General features: G+C 39.7%; 1 protein-coding gene across 1 annotated transcript in view; it reads right to left on the bottom strand.

Moving 5' to 3' along the window:
* cdk17 (cyclin-dependent kinase 17) overlaps window positions 1-20,607 on the bottom strand; it is a 64,201-nt gene that overhangs the window by 16,287 nt on the left and 27,307 nt on the right. Inside the window, exons 2-4 of the mRNA XM_050035788.1 lie at window positions 18,659-18,803; window positions 13,774-13,938; window positions 3,712-3,845 (exon numbers count right to left, since the gene is read on the bottom strand). Coding sequence (XP_049891745.1) covers window positions 3,712-3,845; window positions 13,774-13,938; window positions 18,659-18,785 — 426 coding nt within the window. The 5' untranslated portion in view covers window positions 18,786-18,803. The remainder of the gene's footprint in view (window positions 1-3,711; window positions 3,846-13,773; window positions 13,939-18,658; window positions 18,804-20,607) is intronic.

Raw genomic sequence — 20,607 nt, 5'->3', positions numbered from 1 at the left:
CAGCAAGCAGACAAAACAATGTAGGCTACTGAGTACACCCACCCACCCACCCACACACACACATACATACATACACACACACACAATGTCTGAAATAACTCGCTCTCATCTCCGCCTACTCCAAGCAAGAGAAGACAGAGATCAGGTCGATCACCATGTTATGGAGGGTAAAAATAAGAGGCGGCGTGTTGAAGCGTGACTGCCGCTGAACTGCAAAACCTTTATGAGCGAAAATCAGATTGTGAATATGAAAACACACACCGGCAAACAAAACAGCGAGAAAACCAAGCTAGAATAAAAACAAATCATACATATGTTTATTAATGTTCACACGCTCATATTCTCAGTCTGTATTCACACCGCAGGCTGTCATTGTCAATACAACTGGGCTTGCATCTTATTGTTGTGGCTGACTGATCGTATCTATTCTGGGATCAACACAAGACCACATCTGATAGCGATAAACTGACATAATACTGCTGACTGATGTGGGAAAAACAAGAGCGAGTGGAGTAAAAATATAGTGAGAAGAGACGTCACATCTGTTTGCTTCTCATGTGCGCTCTTCAAGTTTGGCCTCTCCACAAATATCATCAACTCATCTGCTCTCATTTCATAACTGCAGCAGCGCTTTGTCCTTTATGACAATGCTGCTCAGAGTTGATGTATTATGACAGCTGAGAGTTCAAAATAAAATCTCCGGCTATGTGGAAAGCATATTGGTATTTTGAAGAGGGGAAGTATTACATAATGCGACTCAGTGCAGTTTTCTCTCTGATGTAAATTGGTGTCTTAAAACTGAAATGTCAGTCTGCAACAGCTTTTGTCTGTCCTCTCAGCATTTCATCTATTTTTATTTAATGTGCTTTAGATTTGAAGCACTTTGTCAGACTGATTGTTGCAAGTGTTAACAACTGCATATAGTGCAGCAAGAATTGATCAATCAGTCGATCAACAGAAAATTAACTGGAAACAAATTTCATTGTTCAAGTTATCAAGAAAAAAATGTTCATGTTTACTTTGGGTGCAGCTTCTCAAACGTTAACATCTGCTGCTTGTCACCATTTTACATAATTTAAAATGTGATATCTTTGGGTGTTGGACTGTTGGCCAAACTAAACTGGAGGACAGAAATGAAAATATGTGTTTGCTGCAGCTGTACTTGCATACTTAATCTGCGTTTTAATACATCGATCTGGTGCAACATATTGATTCAAAAAGCAACAATCCACTGTCATTGATGCATATCTTCATCTTTAAGACATGCCTTTATTTTGAAATTCCCATGGCACATATGTATCAGCATTTCTGCTCAAGTGCACCTCCTTTCAGAATCAGAATCAGAATCAGAATCAGATTCTGTTTCTAAACAGAATCTCATCATGACTGTTTGATTGTTTCTAAACAATCAAACAGTCATGATGAAACTTCACACCCCATCTATCTAGGGATCAGAGCAAATTTGAGGGAATTCTCTCAAGGCGTTCTTGAGATATCGTGCTCACAAGAATGGAATGGACATTCAAACTGACAGACAACCATGGGCACTGACCATCGTTATTGCGGCGCAGAGGCATAAAAATCAATGCAGGCTTCAACATTAATTTTTATTTCGATATGTTTGATCAAGCAAGTGGGTCAGAAACCTAAACAAACTGTATTAAACTTGACATGCCTTTGAAAATTGACCCCATTTTATTCACCTTGTTATCCACCTAATAGTTGGAATTTCTGCCACATCCTCTAACGCCATGCAACTAAACTCAAGTGCCTGATCAGTGCTGTGCATGTGCAACTCTCAACAGTGATGACAAGGAAGAGAGCTGGCTCACTCCTCACCTCCACGATCAACTCAGTTTAATTCTTTTTACCACTTGCCCAATTGGGAAACAGATTTGCTAAATTTACCAGCCTGACTTGGCGTTTTACTTGCCCCAGGCAATCCTTTTTGGTAAGCCGTGATATGGATAGGCCTACGACAATGGATATGGTGGAACGTGGGCTTCATAAGGTCCTACTTTGAAGATGTGCCGGTTTTAAATACTATGTTCTTTCCACTAAGTTTGTAATAACATATTCTCCATATAACATTCATGCCACCCTTCAGCATTTCATTGGCTCTATGATATAATGTTTGAGTCAGAGTTACTGTGCTTCCTTTACATAAAAAAAGTGACACTTCTGAGGTGACTAAGTGTGAAGGCACCACAATACTGAACAGTAGGTGAGAGTACATTGTGTCCTTAACCTCCTTACTGACACAATATGGCCTAATTAAAACCTCAGCCAGTATCATAAGAACCACAAGAAAAGCAGCGCACTACAGCTTACCTGTGTGTGTGTGTGTGTGTGTGTGTGTGTGTGTGTGTGTGTGTGTGTGTGTGCGCGCACCAGGTTGACTGATTATCACTAGATCCTTGAGCTCTTCTCGTTAAGTGCACCTACAAATGAGATAAACACTCAAAACAGGCGAAAAATAGGTCACCATGTGTGAGAGCGAGAGATGCAACATCAAAGATGTTTTTAAGGTTGGTTTTGGTTGCTTGGTTCACATACACTCCTCTGCCAGCAGGGGGCAGGAGGCCTCCAGGCTGACACACTCATCCTTTTCAGACTAAAACTACCCGCCCCCCCGTTCAATATTTATAGGGACCAAGATGATTTATTTGGAAGGTCTGCATGTAATGTGGCCAATATTTTGCATTATTTTATTCGCAGAGCAGAGGTTTACCACCTTTTCCAGCTTATGTAACGGCGAGTGTGACACAATATTAACAGATGCCTGAGAAATCAACGGTGGCGCGCAGCAAGAATGTCTCAGAAAATTCGAAAACCGCAGTGAAATTAGAAACCAGCAGGCAAAAAAAGTCCCCTGATAATCATGAGCAGTTTTTGCCCATTTATCTTGTTCACATTTTATTTGCTGAGCTTGTGTAAGTGACTGTGTCTAGCGCACCCTGAGGGCCACAGAAGCCAATTTATCATCTTTGACCCAGTGAGTATCTAAAAAGCTTGTTCTGGTTGATGAAATAGCTTTCAGTTAGAGGAGAGGTGTGTCTGCAGGCTGGAAATATGAACAAAGCATGGAAATGACTAAGTGGGGGGGAAGGAGTCCTCTGTAACAACTGTGCCCTATTTCAAATAGCACTATATCACTAAAAATACTAAAAAATGAATATTTGCTTAGCTGTGAGCAAGTGTATTACTACGTTTTATTTAAAGAGGGCAGAAAAGGCTCTGGAATATAAATACTTTTTCTAGCTTTATTTGAAATCTTATCAAAGATGGAGTGATGTTCAGGGGTCAGGCAGGTGTTTAATTGCCAACATTAGTTCATTATATATATCATTGCAAGGAGAACAAAGGAGATTCCTCTCCCAGCATGCTCTCCAGCTGCACCGAAGTGCCTGACATATAGATAGTCACTGTGGTTACAGCGCAGATTATCACTGCATCTCTTTACCAGCCGCTGCTGTGGTCCTCAGGGAGCGGGACTGCTATCAGTATCATGACGCTCAGACACCGAGAGCCCATTAGGAGCCAAACAATCCTCCCCCCCAAAACGCCCCCCTCTCCAATCAGGTCTCCCATGTGGCCGAGGAGGAGGTGAAGAGCAGAGCAGGAGGAGAGGGGGTGAAGTGTGGAATGTTGCCATGTAAGCCTTTTTTTTGTGCAGTTATCGTGTAGAGTGTGCATGTGAGTGGGTCTCACCTCCATGGAGATCCGCCGGTGGATGCGGTTCCTCAGACAGACGCCGGTTGGAGACTGTACTTCGTCTGAGGACGTTCCCGACGCCTGGTCGCTCTCCCCATCTGAGCCCATCTTCAAGTTCTCATGCACAATATCTACAGACATAATAAAATACATTAAAAGACACATAAATATATGGAAAAAAGCTACATGGATATTTTTCAAAAAGGTTCAAAGTAAAGCTGCAATAAATTATGAATTAGTTTTCAACTATTACATTTGTCTCCTCCTACTTTGATAATTGATTAATCAGTTTTAGTTTTTTTTAAAGAACTTATTCAAAATTCTCTAATTTCAGGTCCTCAAATGTGAATATTTTCTGGTTTCCTCACTCTTCTGTGAACCCTATAAATTGAATATATTTGGGTTGTGGACAAAACAAGACACTTGAGAACGTCATCTTAGGCTTTGGGAAAAACTGATCGACATTTTTCACCATTTTCTCACATTTTATACACCAAACAACTAATCAACAAATCAATTAATGGAGAAAATAATAATTACTTGCAGCCTTTGTGCAAAGTGGCATTGGGTAAATGAGACTAAAGTTGTCCGTGATCACCTGGTCCAGTCAGTCTAATTTGATGGATAGCTTGCAGTTGAAAACACTTTACCTTAAGTCCCCCATTTATACTTTTATACATAGTTATAACTCACTATAAAGTAGTTGTAAGAAAACAACTTATTTCATAATGTCACAACTGTGTTTTACTTTAATGTAATGCATTATCTGTTTACACAGTAGCCTCTTCTGGTGGGTGCACACAGGAGGACTTTTAGGTTCTGAAAAATACATTAATAAACACTTATGTATGCTTAAAACCACAAAACCATAAGGGGATTTAAAGTTAAGTTACCCTAATATTACATGTACAGGGGCACTGATCAGGGCTGCAACTACTGATTATTTTTCAGATTAATCGTTCCATCATTTGGTCTATAAAATGTCCAATAAAGTGAATAATTCCAAATCAAAAACACTTTCATCTTAACAGCAGTCCAAACCAAAAGATTTTACATTTTCATTCGTATAAAAAAGAAAAGCAGTAAATTCAGACATCTGAAAATCTGGCATCAGAGTTTGTTTGGCATTTTGCTTGATAAATGACTTAAATGATTAATCAGTGATCTTGTTGCCAATCAATTCTCTGTCAATTAAATAATCAAATAATTTCAGAATTGTTTAAGCACTAGAAATGACTAACACTGTATTGGTTGAATTTGGGAAGTCTAAACTTTACTGTATTTAATACATTCTGACCGGATTTGACAACAGAGCCATTATTGCTGTTATTCTATTATCAGTCAGTGTTATTACTGAATAGCTCCTTAACTGAGGGGTGGGTCCACTCAAAGTGAGGTGCAAAACAAAAGTTGTTTCAACAGCAGAAATTTTGACATGTCAAAAACAGGTATCACTAACAACACTATGAATTGCCGCACTGCACTGCATTAACTGCCGGAGTAGAGGCATCATTTATGTTATTAGTTCCACCTGGGATTTGCCTGCTTTGACAAGTCAACACGTCTGCTGTGAAAAACTGGATTCATTCTGAAACGATGAAGGATTTAGAGTGCCCTAATGTTGCAAGGCTAGCTGGATTCAAGTTACCAAGGTTTATTCAGAGCAGCAAAATAAATGTTAAGTGGAAGATGGACACACTTCTTCCTGATGGGGGTCCTCATCAGGAAAAAGAAAACTATTATAGCATTGTAGCAGGTGAGTTGTGCGTCTTCTGACAAAAGTTTAATGTACATTTTTCATTAGCATAACAGCAACTAATGAGAAACCTAAAATATGGAAAATATGTGATATGTGATAAAGTTGAATATCGCGATAACAATATTACTTGCGATAAATAAACAGATATTAAATTGTATCCAATTTTGTCTTTCTGTTGCTTTTAGTATACGGCTAAAATACAACAAATTGCTTGTTAAATTTTAAAAGATGGAAGGAAATTACTTCCAACATTCTGAACACCGAACTGAACACAAAAGTCTACAATATAAAAAGAACGATACTTTATATTTCAAAGTGCACATTTTCTACTTAAACTTTCTTTCAACCAACTTTAAAACTCCCTGAGTATATCACACTCCTTTGCAATGTGTATATCATTCAAGTTGACATTGTGTTGGCAGTAAAAAAATATATATATACTGTGCATACACTGTGCAGCCCTAAAAGGAAACATGTTGCTCCTCTTCTTCATGACAATGTTATTTTAATAAAAAAGAACTTGGAAATCTGCTGCTGCTTCCAAAGGGTAGCCATAACAAAAAAAAAGTTTGGGAACCACTGGTTATAGTAACAGTAGAAGCTGTAGTAGTGGTGAGAGCAGCAGATATGTATTTGCAGTACTAGTAGTAGCTGTATATAAATCACATACTTGAGAATCTTCATCAGATTTTACAGCTGAATAGAAATATAAGCTCTTCTATTGGCCCTCAAACTGCACAGCAACCTGTGAAGATGTTTTAAATATGATGAAAACCCCATTTTTACCTCTACACAAACCCCACCTCCTCTCTCAGTCTCTACATCTCTCTACCCTTCTCCCTCTGTCATCTCCTCTCACACTCTTGTAACCCCCGAGGCCAAAGATTAAACACTCCAACCAGCACCACTTCCTCCAGGGCAGTAAAACTACCACTACTACCATAGCACAGCAGGAGCAAACACACTGATGTACAAACCACATGCATCCCCCCCTACTCCACACACACATATACACACACATGCATGCACATGGTTAATGAGTAACCATGGTTGAGCAGCTCTCTGTCATCAGTGTGTCAGCGCTTCCAACCAAGCAGTCTGTCATCAAATGTGAAAGCACAGAGCAGAGAAATGAAAGGAGAAAGAGCTCTCTGTAAGGTCTCTGCTGCTGGAGATTAACTCTTAATTATTTCAAACACGATAATCCTGATTATTTCTCTAAATCATCACAACCAAAGATGATTAATTACAATTGTTAGTCTGGATTTTAGGGAGTAATTTTAAGTGCTTACTCTATTCATGCATCTTATTGACAAAATTCAATTCAGAAAGTCCTACATCATTACTCCGCGGTTCAGCCAAAACACCAAAGAACACTTTGCCCCATAATGTGAATCTGTCTGTGATTGTGTGGTTAAAAACCAGAATCTGATCTATTCCGCTCTGCATGTAAAATCTCTTTCCACAGACGGTTGAAGTGAATTTTCTCTGCTGCTTCTCCATTTGAACTTTGGTTTGGGTTACAGAGGAAGAACTTGATATACTACAGGAGGTCTTTTAGTGCAATAGAGCACATAACATTTGTTGGAATTCACCATAATAGCGAAGCCAACAAGACATGTCCTGTCTGTTTAAAAAACAAGGAGCAAGACAGGATATAGGAGAAAGTGAGGAGTGTACAAAGAACTAGAAAAGAGGGAGGAAGAGGAAATTGTTGCAAGGTTTCCATCTGCTCCACATCCCTTCTTAACCTTTCCCTAGAAATATTCCTCAGTTCGTCGTCTGTTTTTCTCTCTTCCCTTCCTTCCCTTTCTCTCTCCTCTGCAGCCACCTACCTTCATCTATCTCCTCTGTCTCCCACAGCAGCCTCATTTATCAACCATGAATACACAGTTTTGTGCATAAACTACACGTGCACTCACTTCTACACTTCTGGTTGATTAATTTATTCTTGTGTTAGAGAGTGTGTGTGGATTCAGACTCACTTCTAAACATGAGCACCAACAATCCTACAGCATTACACAGGTGTATTAGCAGGCAAGTTAATACCTACATTTCAGACACACAAACCACAAATCATTTCTTTTAGACTAATATTATACCACTGTTCAAGCAAAAGTTTGGGCACCCCTGGTCAAAAGTTTGTTTACTGTGAACAGTTAAGTAAGTAGAAGATGAACTGATCTCCAAAAGGCATGACGTTAAAGATGAAACATGCTTTTCAACATTTTAAGCAAGATTAGTGTATTAATATTGTTTTGTACAATTTTAAAGTGAAAAAAGGAAAGGAGCATCATGTAAAGCTTGTCAGGACTATGGCTTGTTCACAAGGAAAGGCCAGGTGATGCAAATTTCACAGCTTTATAAATACTCTGCTCATGAAACCTTGTCCCAACAATCGGCAGCCATGGGCTCCTCTAAACTGCTGCCAAGCACACTGAAAACTGATGCCCATAAAGCAGGAGGAGACTATAAGAAGATAGCAAAGTGTTTTCAGGTAGCCACTTCCTCAATTTGTAATGTAATTAAGAAATGGCAGTTAACAGAAACTACAGAGGTCTGGAAGACCAAGAAAACTTTCCAAGAGAGCTGCTGCAGGATTGCCAGAAAGGCAAATCTAGAGGCCTTTTGCAGGAAGAATGGGCAAAAATCCCCCCAACAAGAAGTGAAAGACTCTTAGCTGGTTACAAAGAGTTAAGAAGCTGTGGTGCTTCAAAGGGGGCACTACTAAGTGCTGACCATGCAGGTGCACTTCTCCTTTTTTGTTATTTTCAAACTGTAAAAGACTGAAATTAAAAAATAATATTGCTTAAAATATTGATCTTTAAATTTCAGTTCACCGTTTACTTACTTAACTATTCGCAGTAAAAAAAAAATTGACCATGGGTGCCCAAACTTTTGCATGCCCGTGTATGTGTATTTCAAGAACCATTCATCTGACCTACTTCACACACTTCACATGGGTATATTGCTGGGCACCCAAGGGCGTACAGTGTCGAATGTGGTGCAATTTGGACAGGGACCATGTTTAATATTAATAAACTTTGCATTAACATTTGAAAAGCGCTCTGTGGTTCTGTGCAGCAGCATGGACAGGACTTCAGGGCTCTGTAGAGGGTATAGTATGTCTTGCTATGTGTATTTCACTGGTGTTTCTGACCCTGAGTGGCCATGACTATCCTGGGTTTTTTCTGTTTGTGTTTGCCATACAAACATATAACACTAATAACGTTACCGCCTGCAAAATGTCGTCACCTCTGCTTATTCAATCAATGCTCAACTCTGTAATCATGGTGGTGCAGACTTAGTCGAGCATGTCTTCACTTGTGCAAGTGTGCTATAATGTTACTAACTTTAGACACTGATATTCCTGATGGCAAAACATCTCCGCTAATTAAATGTATGCTCTACTTTATAACTGCAATGGTTAAGCAAGTAACTAATATGCCCATTTGGAATTAATACATTCACCAAGTGTGTTTCTCGGGTGTTTTTGACCATGTGTTTTTCAGGGGCAGATTTAGTGATATAGAAGCTTTTAACGTTAGTGGCGGAGTCCGCCATTCCTACGCAGGATTTAAATTGCCTTCCCACACATAAGGGAATAACAAGAAACGATGCATATATACAACCCAGCAACTGCTTTTGATTTTATTTCATTTATTTCAGCCTCAGTGTTTACTGTTGACTCTTAAACTGCTGTATCAAAGCTGTATTATGCTATTGATAAGCACAGCTGACACCCTACTGCTGCAGCTACACATTAAAAGCACAGAACTGGCAAAATGCGAGGTGGCTCTTATTGTGAACAAATCACAGGAATATATTTAAGTATAAGTATTTATCACAGAAGTTAGTGCTTACCACGATCATTCATCAAAAATACATCTACAAAACAAGACACTAGCCATTTTTGACATTTTTTGTTTGCAGATCATTCTAAATTTTTTTAACAGAGTAATGTAAAAAGGAGTTGTTACAGTGAGCTTTCAGATGAAGATCTCCAACTCCTCAGCAAGGTAACCAGCTCCTAACTTAAGTGTACCCTGCTGTCATGTGGAAAAGTGCCATAAGCAGCATTAAATAAGATTACTGTTGCACATGGCCTGATGGCCAATTATTGACCGACTAACTACTATCAAAATAGCTTGACTTTATGTGGCTGCACAGTAAACAGATGCACCAGTCACTCTTCATTCATTGACAACTGTGATCTTTAGTTTTTTGTTGTTTTTTTCTGTTGTCATTTTGTTTTGTTTTATTTGACATTGCCATGTATTCCTGTTTCCTTGCTACTTATCTTCAGTTGTGTCTGTATTTATAGTATGTACCTCGGCACCATTAAAAATTAGGGTTCTCCCTAAAAGTGTTTTCAGAAGTTTTAAATAAAATAAATGATGATGATGTACGGGGGCTGAATTTTTATAACTCGCCCATTTAAATTTCATTAGGCTTAAAGTTATGCATAATTTGGAGCGCGGCCACATTGACTGACAGGCTGTCCGCGGATAGTGCCCTCGGGCTCAGATCTAACCTTCGGTCCTAGACAACTCCAGCCTCTTGTCCAAATATGGTAACATCTGGCTTCAAAAATCTAAGATGGTAACAACCAAAATGCCAGTCTAAACCAATGGGTTTCGCCATTATGGCTACACCCATTATGTTATACAGTCTATGGTAATTCCTAACTAATATTGCTTTCTTGCTAGGACTTGTACACAAACAAGCCTGTACATGCACAAGCAGATGGACATAGAACAGGTGTATGTGTCTTTGATAAATACAAATTTTCTTGTTCGTATGGGCAGTTCCAACGCACACATTTAGAACATGTTCTATGCATTATTTGATAAAAGAGGACCCAGACGATTAAAACCGTATTGTGATTTCAAGAAAGTTCTTCCTCTTTGTCTCTCTCCCTTTTTCTTCCCTATAACTGCCTCACTTTCTCCCTCCTAACCTCGTTACTTTCTCTCTATAAACACCTTGCAAACAACTCATTCTCGCCCTACTTTCTTTCTTCAACTTGTCTCCTCTTTGAAAACCAAATGATCCCCTTTTCTGTCACTTCTCTCTCTCATTTGCATGTTTCTTGCCCAACTTCAAAAACCCCTCCAATATCTTTTGCTTCCCACTCCTGCCTTTCTTTCCCTTTTACTCTACATATTTCTCCTTTGCTCCTATCTTGTTTTCTCCTTTGTGTGGTTTTCATAGGGAGCAGCCGATCTGACTCTGTCTGTTGCTTCAACACATTCCTACGCTACCTGTGCTTTTCTAACTTGAGTGCCTCTTCTCCAAAGCCTCCAAATGATCTCATCTGTCCTACTTTTCCCTCTTTCAATCTCCTTTTACTTTCACATTCCTCTCTATTATCTCCTGCTATATCTTCCTACATCTTCTCCAAAACTCCCAAATTCTTTCTCTCACAATAATATTTTCATTTTCTCACATCATTCCTTCACCTCCCAACAGCCAAACCTGATTCCTGCCCAGCTTTTTTTCTACTCTTCCTACACTGTTTTTCTTTTGCTTTAACACGCCTCTTATCTTCTCTTGCCTCACATCGCCCTCTCTCCAAAAACCTTGAAAGATTTCATTCTCCGCCCATTTTTGATCTTTCTTTCCTGATCATCTCCACACATCCTTCCTTCACTTCCCTTTCTTTCTTGTGAGTCTTGTTGAGACTTTATGATCTTTCCCTCTCACTGCTGTCTTTAACAGCTTTTCTAATAAGCACGCAGAGTGTAGCAGCAGTGTGTGGCACATCAATGTCCTACTTAACTGTCCTGTTTTTAGATCCAAGTCCCTCTATCTAGGCCAGAGTCCAGTGCGAGGATCAACAGGTTCTCTCGTGTGTCATCCGTTTACTGAAATTTGCTTAGAGAAGCACCAATCAGGTTCCATATACTTACTGATATAATGAACAAATATACCATCACTAAAAGAAACTCTAAATGGTAAAACCTCTAACATTGAGTCAAACAGACTGTGAACACAGATGCTGAATATTACTGCCTTGGCCATATGAGGGAAAAAAAAAAATCAGGCAAGCAATGTTAAACAATGTTTGTTTAGGGTTTACAGCAGCATCTCTCTGGTCCAGTGAACTATAACTGATCATACAGGATGTGAAACTAATAATGAATCTGGAATGAAAACAACTTAGAAAGTGCCTGAAATGCATTTTTCAACTAAGGGGAATTCAGGAATCTACATGGGAGAATATATACACTTTTTTGACGGATGGGGGGGTCAGGCACCACAATGGACGAGGAACAGCTGCTTCAGGAAGTTGAAATGGGGAATTACCTTAACAATTCCTCCTCATTTCATTCCAAAAGCATAAAAACTAGAGGAATTGCTGGGGAGCTTAAAGTTTCTGGTAAGGTAAATGACCATCACTACTGACAAGCTTAGGCTACTTGCTGTTGGCAATACTGCCTTCATTTCCAGTAAATATCACAATATAAAACATGTGTTTTGTGATTTTAAAATTATCACTACAAATGCAGGAAGAAGGCAGGTATGCTAGTTTCCCCTTGGGAGACAGTGTTATTATGTTCGACTCAGAGGCGGCAGCTGAGTCTAGTGGGATACCTGGTAAAAGTCAGTATACCGATCCGGTCTGGTGTTTGGCTTAATATCAAACCAGTTTGAAAATGTTCGCACCAGCCCAACCCTAGCCCGGATATATCCTGTGCCAGTTAGCCTGAAACTTGTGTTTGCTTTATGCTAACAAGAGATGCTGCAACGGCAGAGGGGCCTTGTAGCCTTGTAGAGAGGGACAGAGAGCACGCCAGGTGTTTTGACCCAGGCAGAAGTCAGTCCATCTGATGCAGCATTTCTGCAAGTCCACCCACATTTTCACGTCGGGGTAAACGGCTTAACTTTATCAGACATCACTATAAATATGTGTGAGATTTTCCCATATTAGATTTGAAGCAATCGATGATTGCACAATACCTGCACCAAAATTCAGGCCCTGGTCAGTATTCTTAAATGGATATAGTAGCCAAACTGATATGAATACTACAATAAGACTGAGAGTCCATAGCCACGCTAGTGCGGCTAAGCTAGGGTCAGCTTTGAGCTAAATGGTAGCTTCACCACGCTAGCATGCTGACGAGCACTAAACAGAGAGTATGCGGATGATGAAGAAGCAGTCGTTGGCAATGAAAATCTTAGATCTCAGGCTCCATTCAACAACGCTCATTGAATATATATATATATATATATATATATATATATATATATATATATATATTTAGCTTTGCAGGTATTTGGTCGTAAACCAAAAAACAATTCAGGTTTTGACCTGATGATGGCTATACATGAAGTTAGGGTATCACAAAAGTTATTGTGATTTATCATGTAGGAACCATGAATGTCAGTTCAAAAAAATGTGTCAATCCATCCAATAGATGTGATAATTCTCTGGATAAGTGAAAAATGTCAACCATCTGATGGCCCTACAGAAAGACCAGGACATCACGAACGTCAGTAGAAGTCAAGTCATCCTCTGGGAACCATGAATATCTATACAAAATTCATGTCAGGTGAATCAACTAATGATTTCAGCTCTATTTTAAACCCACCAAAACCTATCAAAGGTAGGTAAAGAAGCTGTGATGCCAAATTATGATGACAGGAACCTGCAATAAGCTGACACAGAGCTCCAACAGAAGCTTCAACACACCGGTCAATGAGACAGGATCTGTAGATCTGGAGCAATAACAGATTTACAGCAACTTATGTTTGACATACGGTATGTCCTCATGTGAGTAAGAGCCTTAAGCTAGGTGTTGGTTGCTGCACTACAACATAATACACGCTTAAAATATGACAGTTTGCTCACCCCTCCAGATTCTGCCAGACTTGCTTGACTACATATTCGAAAAGCCCAGAGGCTGGTAGATTCTGATACCAACAACACTTTGTTCCTCTGTTTCATACTGTCCCCTGAATCATCTCATCACCCTCTGGGCTGAGACTCACTGTGAGGTATCAAGTGTGATGAATCAGTATGTGGCGGAAGCTGCATCATGTTTGACTGAATCCCCCATCCAGCTGTCACTTGGGATGAAAACAGCTCTGCTGAGGGCAAAGATAGAAGTTCCCTCATGGGAAAAACACCCAGTGTCTCTGGCCAGGAGTGTATTTTCACATGTAAGAAGCAGGATGGAAGTCTCAGGACCGTGACACATTTCCTGTTTGTTCCCGGATGCCATCTGCTCTGCCACTACTCACTTCCTTCCGTGTGTGTGTGTGTGTGTGTGTGTGTGTGTGTGTGTGTGTCTCACCCAGACGACTGCCATTGCGTGGCATTGCCATGAAGGACCCGAGGGTGCCGCCGATGACGCTGTGCGGCCGGCGGAGGGGAGGCTTCTTGAAGGGACCGGTGTACTGGTGCAAGAATGAGTGCATGCTGTGGGAGGTGGGGGGGCGGCCGTTCCTCATGAAGGGCTCTGAAACACAACAGATCAACAACGCTTATAATTATGTCTGTTCTGAAAATCTGAGTATCAGAGGCTCAAAGGCTGCATTACAAATATCCAAAAACCCAAATCAGGTACCAACATGGTGAATCTTAATATGATCTTCTGCCTTCTTCAACCCCTTGCAGTGGGTTCTTCTTTTCAAATTCATGCTGTGCAGCCAAGCTTTGTTTACAGAACTTTATTTGACATTTCAGTCAAGGTCCCGACATTTCCAAAAATACCAAACATCAGGCTAAATTATGGAGATATGTGTATAAATAAATGTAAGCGGACATCAAATATTCCCCAAAGTTATGTAATGTTGCACTAAGTTGGGTTAGAATAACTGACTCAATGTGAGCGGATTCAAATGTTAAAACTATTCTGCTATTCAAGAAAGAAAGTGAGCGATTTCAAGCAACTAAAAAACTGAATTCATGTAGAAATGTTTGTCACTTTCTGCCTGAACACAACAGATAGATTTTGTTACCTTTTGACATAACCAGGCTTGCCATTTCCCCTCTTTTTGGTAAGCTAAGCTAACCGGCTGCCAGCTGTAGCTTCACATCACTTGGACCTTACTGACATTTTATATTTATATTTGCACTCTACATATGTTAGGACAGTACCCGAATAAGATTTTTTTTTTAATTCAAATCAGATTTGGCTGTTCAATACGGAGAGCTGACTATTCATTCCCAACATTTTTTGCGTGCACTGGCATGCATAACAGTGTCTTTTTTAGGGACAGTGTATCATGGCTCCTTATATCCCGCATCCTCAATACTACATCTCTAGAGCTGTCCGAGGGAAGGGTTCAGAGGATCAATGTGCTGCACGCTATATGATGTGTTAAGGGTCTACCATTCAACATAGTGAAAAAAAAGGTCAATATATAGCGGTCATTGTTGATATTGTGTCAGGTCACCACAACTAAATAAATCTATGGGAGACACTGTAATGTAATGCATTCTGAATGACAAAACAAAAGTGGAAAGAAAAGACAGCCCGAAATGGAGAATTTCAAGTCCATTGAGAGCCGACCAGATGATTTGACTCTTCAACTTCACGGGGCAGCCCTAATATATTTTCACTACATTTTCACTACATTTTTTCTTCTTTGTACTGCCACTGCTTCGCTCTGGATAAACAAAGTTCTATCTTATATACCATACAGACGTGAGTGCTTCTTATCTAACTCTCAGCAATAAAGTGAATACATAAGTTTCAATGTGTCCAATTATATTATAACACTTGAGTTCAAGTAATTTTTAATGTCTTGACGAATAAAAATTTAACACACGTTGCCTGACAAATGTGGGCAAACAGCACAAGGAGAAAAAAACTGCTGTAGTTCTGGAAACTTGATAGCCACAGGGCAATTATGCTACTTTACTGATAAGAAGCACATAAGCTTCACTCACAGGACTCAACTGGCAAACAACTGTCCAACCCTAGTCTGCAAGGAAACCCTGTAAGCAATCCAGCGTTCTCCCTGTGGCTGTCAGAGTGCAGCTAAACCCAAATAGGTCATAAATTGTCCCATCCTGATCTGTATTAGACAGGCCGTAAGTCTCTCTTATCTTTGAGTTTATCTTTCTGTCCCTGCCAGTTTTCTTTAGTTCATCCAACCTTCTAAACTCTGAGCTGACAAGCTGTGCAGTGTTCCCACATGTCAGCCTCACAAATTCACATTATGCTGCCCACAGGTGCTTGTCACTTGAATCACAATTACAAGTTGAGCATGCATGAGTTATATTAACAAGGAGATGAAAATGTCAGGGCTAGTTGGGGTTTCATGCCCTTCATTAGCAGAGAATAGAAACCTTTTCAGCAACTGGCAGCATTAATTCAATCAGAAAGAGGACCTGTGGGTTTGATGATTTTTAGATTTGATACAGGAACTGAAGCTTCTTCTACTGTTGCATTTATTGTAAGTCTTTCTGGATTTGAAGCGTCAGCCACATGACCGAAATGGGAAGCCTTCCGTAAAAGATGGACACGTGTGTCCATTTATTCTGGCAGCTGTCACTCACAAGTGGCAGCCAATGACTTTAATGTGTCTATCACCCCAGCAGCTCATTGGATACAAGATCTACTGTGATGCCAAAACTGGCAGAAAGTTATATAACATAGTGATGTCAAAGAAAGTGTGTCTGCGAGTGTGTTAATACTTGTTCCCTATATATAAACGTATTTCTCACTTGCTGGGCTGCTGAGTGTGTGTGTGTGTGTGTGTGTGTGTGTGTGCGTGCGTGTGTGTGTGTCTGTGTGTATTTGAGTAGCTCCCTTGCTTTTACTCCTGTTACATAACTTGATAGAGAGCTACTCAGCGGAAGTCCATTACAGCTGTTACTCAAACACACATGCTGTACTCTCTCTCTCTTCAACTTCAGTGTTTCATAATTGAAATACCCCTGAGAGCCACCAAGATACTGAAAGCTCTGTATGTGTGTGTTTGGGTGTGTGTGTGTGTGTGTGTAGTTTTGACATGCCTGCTGACAGACATATAGTGGAAGATATCAGACCTGTGGAATTTCCTTCTCTTGTTGGAGGGTGGCACTGATTTTCTACAACCGTTTTGATGCTTTTTGCAACAAATTATGTTTTGAACTTTAACTATAAATGTAGTATTTGCAAATTTTACCAAGATTTTTGTTATTAACTATAGCTTTTAATAAGGTTTTTTTTTTTGACAGATTCTACCCTTTTTTATTAACTGTAGCTGATTTATAAATGTAGTATTGGCATATTTTACCCAGATGTTTTTAAACTATAGCTTTTTTATCAAGGTATCTTTGACAGATTTTACCAAGTGTTTTTGATCAACAATACCATTGGCAAAATTTACCCATATTTTTTATTGGGTATAGCACTTTAATATAGTATTTTTGGCAGGTTTTATCCAGGTTCTTTTTTTTTATTAACTGTCACTAAAATATAAAAATAGCATTAGCAAATTTTACCCATATTTTTGTTATTAACAGTGGCTCTTTAATATAGTATTTTTTGACAGATTTTACCTAAAATTTTTATTTATCTATTTTTTTTTTTTTTTGGTTTTTACTGTAGCTATAAAAATAGTATTGGACAATTTTACCCAGTGTTTCTTAAGTAACTTAAGCTTAATTATAAAGGTAGTATTGGCAAATTTTACCCGGATGTTTTGTTATTAATGGTAGCTTTTTTATAAAGATATTTTTGATAGATTTTATAAAGTTTCTGTTACTTAATTATTAATGTAGTATCAGCAAATTTTGGCCAGATTTTGTTGTTAACTGAAGCTTTTTTATAAATGGATTTTTGAGAGATCTAACCCAGATTTTTTTTACTGAGTGTAGCTTAAAGCCCCTACAAGGAACTTTCATTTTGAGTTGATTTTGGCGACCCTGTGGACAAAAGCGGTAGTGTTTGCCTCGCTGGTACCTGTCGTCGGCCCGGATGAGGTGTTCCAGCCCCGCGGCCCCTGCTCTCCTCGTCCCCGCTGGCGTGGGGTGAATCTGCGCAACCTGAGGCCTCTGCTAACGCCGTGGACCCGCCGTCTCCTGCCAGGATTGGGCTGGTAAATGCTAGATCGCTAGCGAACAAAACGTTTATCCTGAAGGATTTCCTGACTTCCCGAGGATTGGATTTTCTCTGTGTGACTGAGACGTGGCTGACTGTTGGTGAGTCCAGTGCTTTCACAGAACTCTTACCCGATGATTGCTGCTATTTTAACTCCCCGCGGACGTCGGGTCGAGGAGGAGGAATAGCGACTATTTATAAGTCACTATAAATGTAAGCAGCTAGGTAAGATGACGTGTGCCGTCTGAGTGCCGTAAATCGCTTGGTCCTGGAAGTGACCTGGGGCGGACCGGAGACAGTTTCCTAAAGGTATGGATATACACTATATAGAAATAGCTTATCTTCACACCGATGCTCTCATTTGCTGTTGTAGGTCACGCACAGACATCAGCAGAAACGAGAGACTTTTGCATATCCAGTTAAAAGTTCCTTGTAGTGGCTTTAACTATAAAAGGTATTTTTGACAGGTTTTTACACGTTTTTTTATTGAGTGCATCGCTTTAAAATGGTATTTTTGACTGGTTTTACTATGATTTTCTTTATTAACTGTGGCTCAATTATAAAGTTAGTATTGAGAAATTTTACCCAGATTTGTGTTACTTACAGAAGCATTTTTATAAAGGTATTTTGCCAAGACTTTATTTATTAACTGTAGCTGTACTAAAAAGGTGAGATTGTTTTATTGGGTGTCGCTCTTTTAAAATCAATGAAACTGAAAATGAACATTAACATTTGACATAGATTTTATCCAGATTTTTTCTTTATTAAATTGTAGCTTAATTATAAAGATAGTATTGGCAAATTTTACCCAGGTTTTTATTATTAACTGTAACTTAACTATAGAGGCAGAATTGGCAAATTTCACCAAGACTTTTATCTGTAGCTCTGTTATAAAAGGTGTTTTTGACAAATTTCACCCCTAGTTTTTTCTATTAACTGTGCTTTCTGACTATAACTCTTTAATATGGTATTGTGGACAGTTTGTTCTTAAGAGGAGCAGATCAGTTTAAACCGATTTATCAACCACATTTTATGGCCCCATACACTAAAAATTTGTTGTGTTTTGACATGACTTTGGCCAGGAGCAATGTCTTATTGATTTTTTTATCCAATATATTTACAGATTTGTTTGTTAAAATCTTACCATTGTCCTTGGTGCCACCATCCTCAATGGTCATCTGCTCAGCCAGTTCAGACAGAGACTCGTCAATGGTCTGACTGGAGCGGAGTGTTAACGACAGGCGCTTCTTAATCCTCTTCATCTTCTCCATAACAGGGTTGTACGTGGCCTGCCGGACACACAGAAGCACACAGTCAACATTAATTCAGCAGAAATGGACTGATACACAAGCAGACGAATGCACGCAACATTTAGAGCAGTTTTTTTGTTGCTGTTGTTGTATGTGTGTGTGTTTGTGTGTGCACACAGCGTGGGGGATTCCAGAAGCCTCTGTACAAACCAAAATATCTCAGCTCATAAATAACGTAAAGCCGCTTTTAATCCAATATTCATTCGCTCTGCAAATGCTTGAACAGCACATGAATAAAGCATGAACAAAGCATGAATAAAGGATGAATATCACAGACTTGAATGCAGCTGTTTTCACTTACACACACATTCACACATTTATACAAGGGGAAATTAATGAACTCTAATTGAAGGAGGAGAAAGTCAAATCAGTTAGCAAACACACACACACAAACACACACACGAACCACACGTCTGCAAACTCATGCAAGTGTTGTTCCAGACGAGCGTGTTTGTGTTGACGCAGCATTCATCCAGGTCACAGGAAACACCTTGCTCGATCTGCCTCAAGCCAGACCCTGCTCATTGTGTCGCTGTGTTAACGCCCCATGCAAGTGTGTGTGTGTGTGTGTGTTTAAGGAACAGGCTCTCTGGGTGAATGGAGGAAATGCAGTGAGGAAGCAGCAGCAGAAATGCCCCGCCCATCCCGCCCGACCCTCAGCGCAAAACAAACTGACCCTTGCCGTCACCATCTCTAGCTCCCTCGTTCTTTCTCTCTTCCTCTTTTTCTCTTTCAGTCTCTCTCAAGGTCGTTAGCTCCCCTCATACTCATGAGACACCATCTGCCTGTCTGCTCACACACACACACACACACCCTTTAGCAATTTGTCATTCATGACACTACGTGGCCAGAAACACTTCATCAATCAGTGTTGGGACATATGACTGCAACCTTACAACAACACACAACCACAGCCTGTTTATCAGATTTTGTACGGTACAACACACACACACACACACACACACACACACACACACACACACGCATTTAAGGAAAATGCAAATGCTTTGTAGGTTTGCGTGTGTGGGGACATGACCTGAATTTCCTCTCAGCTGGCAGCAGTTGGTCTAATTAAAGCCCAACAGGCGACTGGAGAGGAATTTATTGATTAAAAGATTTAATTTCATGAATATTAACTTTATTCTGTCTGTCAAGGACTTAAGTGGTTATTAGTTGAATACCATTCTGTAGTAAGTTAGACCCCTAAATGCAAATCAGAAATCTTAAATTCTAAGTAATGATACAATATGCTATCAATTTCAAAAAGGTTTATTATTGTAGTTTTAATTACAGTGTACTGACACCCGATAATCATATGCTATAGATTATATTACGGCCTTTATTCTTACTGATAAATATCTTGAATTGCATGCAGTGTTTGTGAACAAAGCCAAAGCTGTAAACAGGTCTTGGGAAGACTTGATGTATATGTGATATGTGCTCCAGAGGGAGCTGCACACACCGCGTCTTTAACACAAACTGTAAAAATAATGGATGAGCTACCGTGATGTCACCCATTGGTTGTGGACTCCCATTTTGAAGCCTTGAATTCCACATTATGGCTCTTGCAATCTTGTTTTTTAGGAGCCAAAAGTGACCATATTTGTGCAAGAGGATGGCACTGTGGAGGATCTAACTGACAAGCCAAGGACACTACCGGCAGACAGCCTGTCACACAAATCGGCCCGCCCTTACTGGAGCCGTTGCACACTGAAAAAGAGGCACTCGAACATGTGTTAAGCCCATTTACATTGAAACAGTTGATTTCAGGGCCAAAAAAAAA

Source organism: Epinephelus moara, chromosome 23 (genome assembly GCF_006386435.1).
Source record: "Epinephelus moara isolate mb chromosome 23, YSFRI_EMoa_1.0, whole genome shotgun sequence".
NCBI classification, from domain to species: domain Eukaryota; kingdom Metazoa; phylum Chordata; class Actinopteri; order Perciformes; family Serranidae; genus Epinephelus; species Epinephelus moara.
This window is presented reverse-complemented; position numbering and strand designations above follow the sequence as displayed.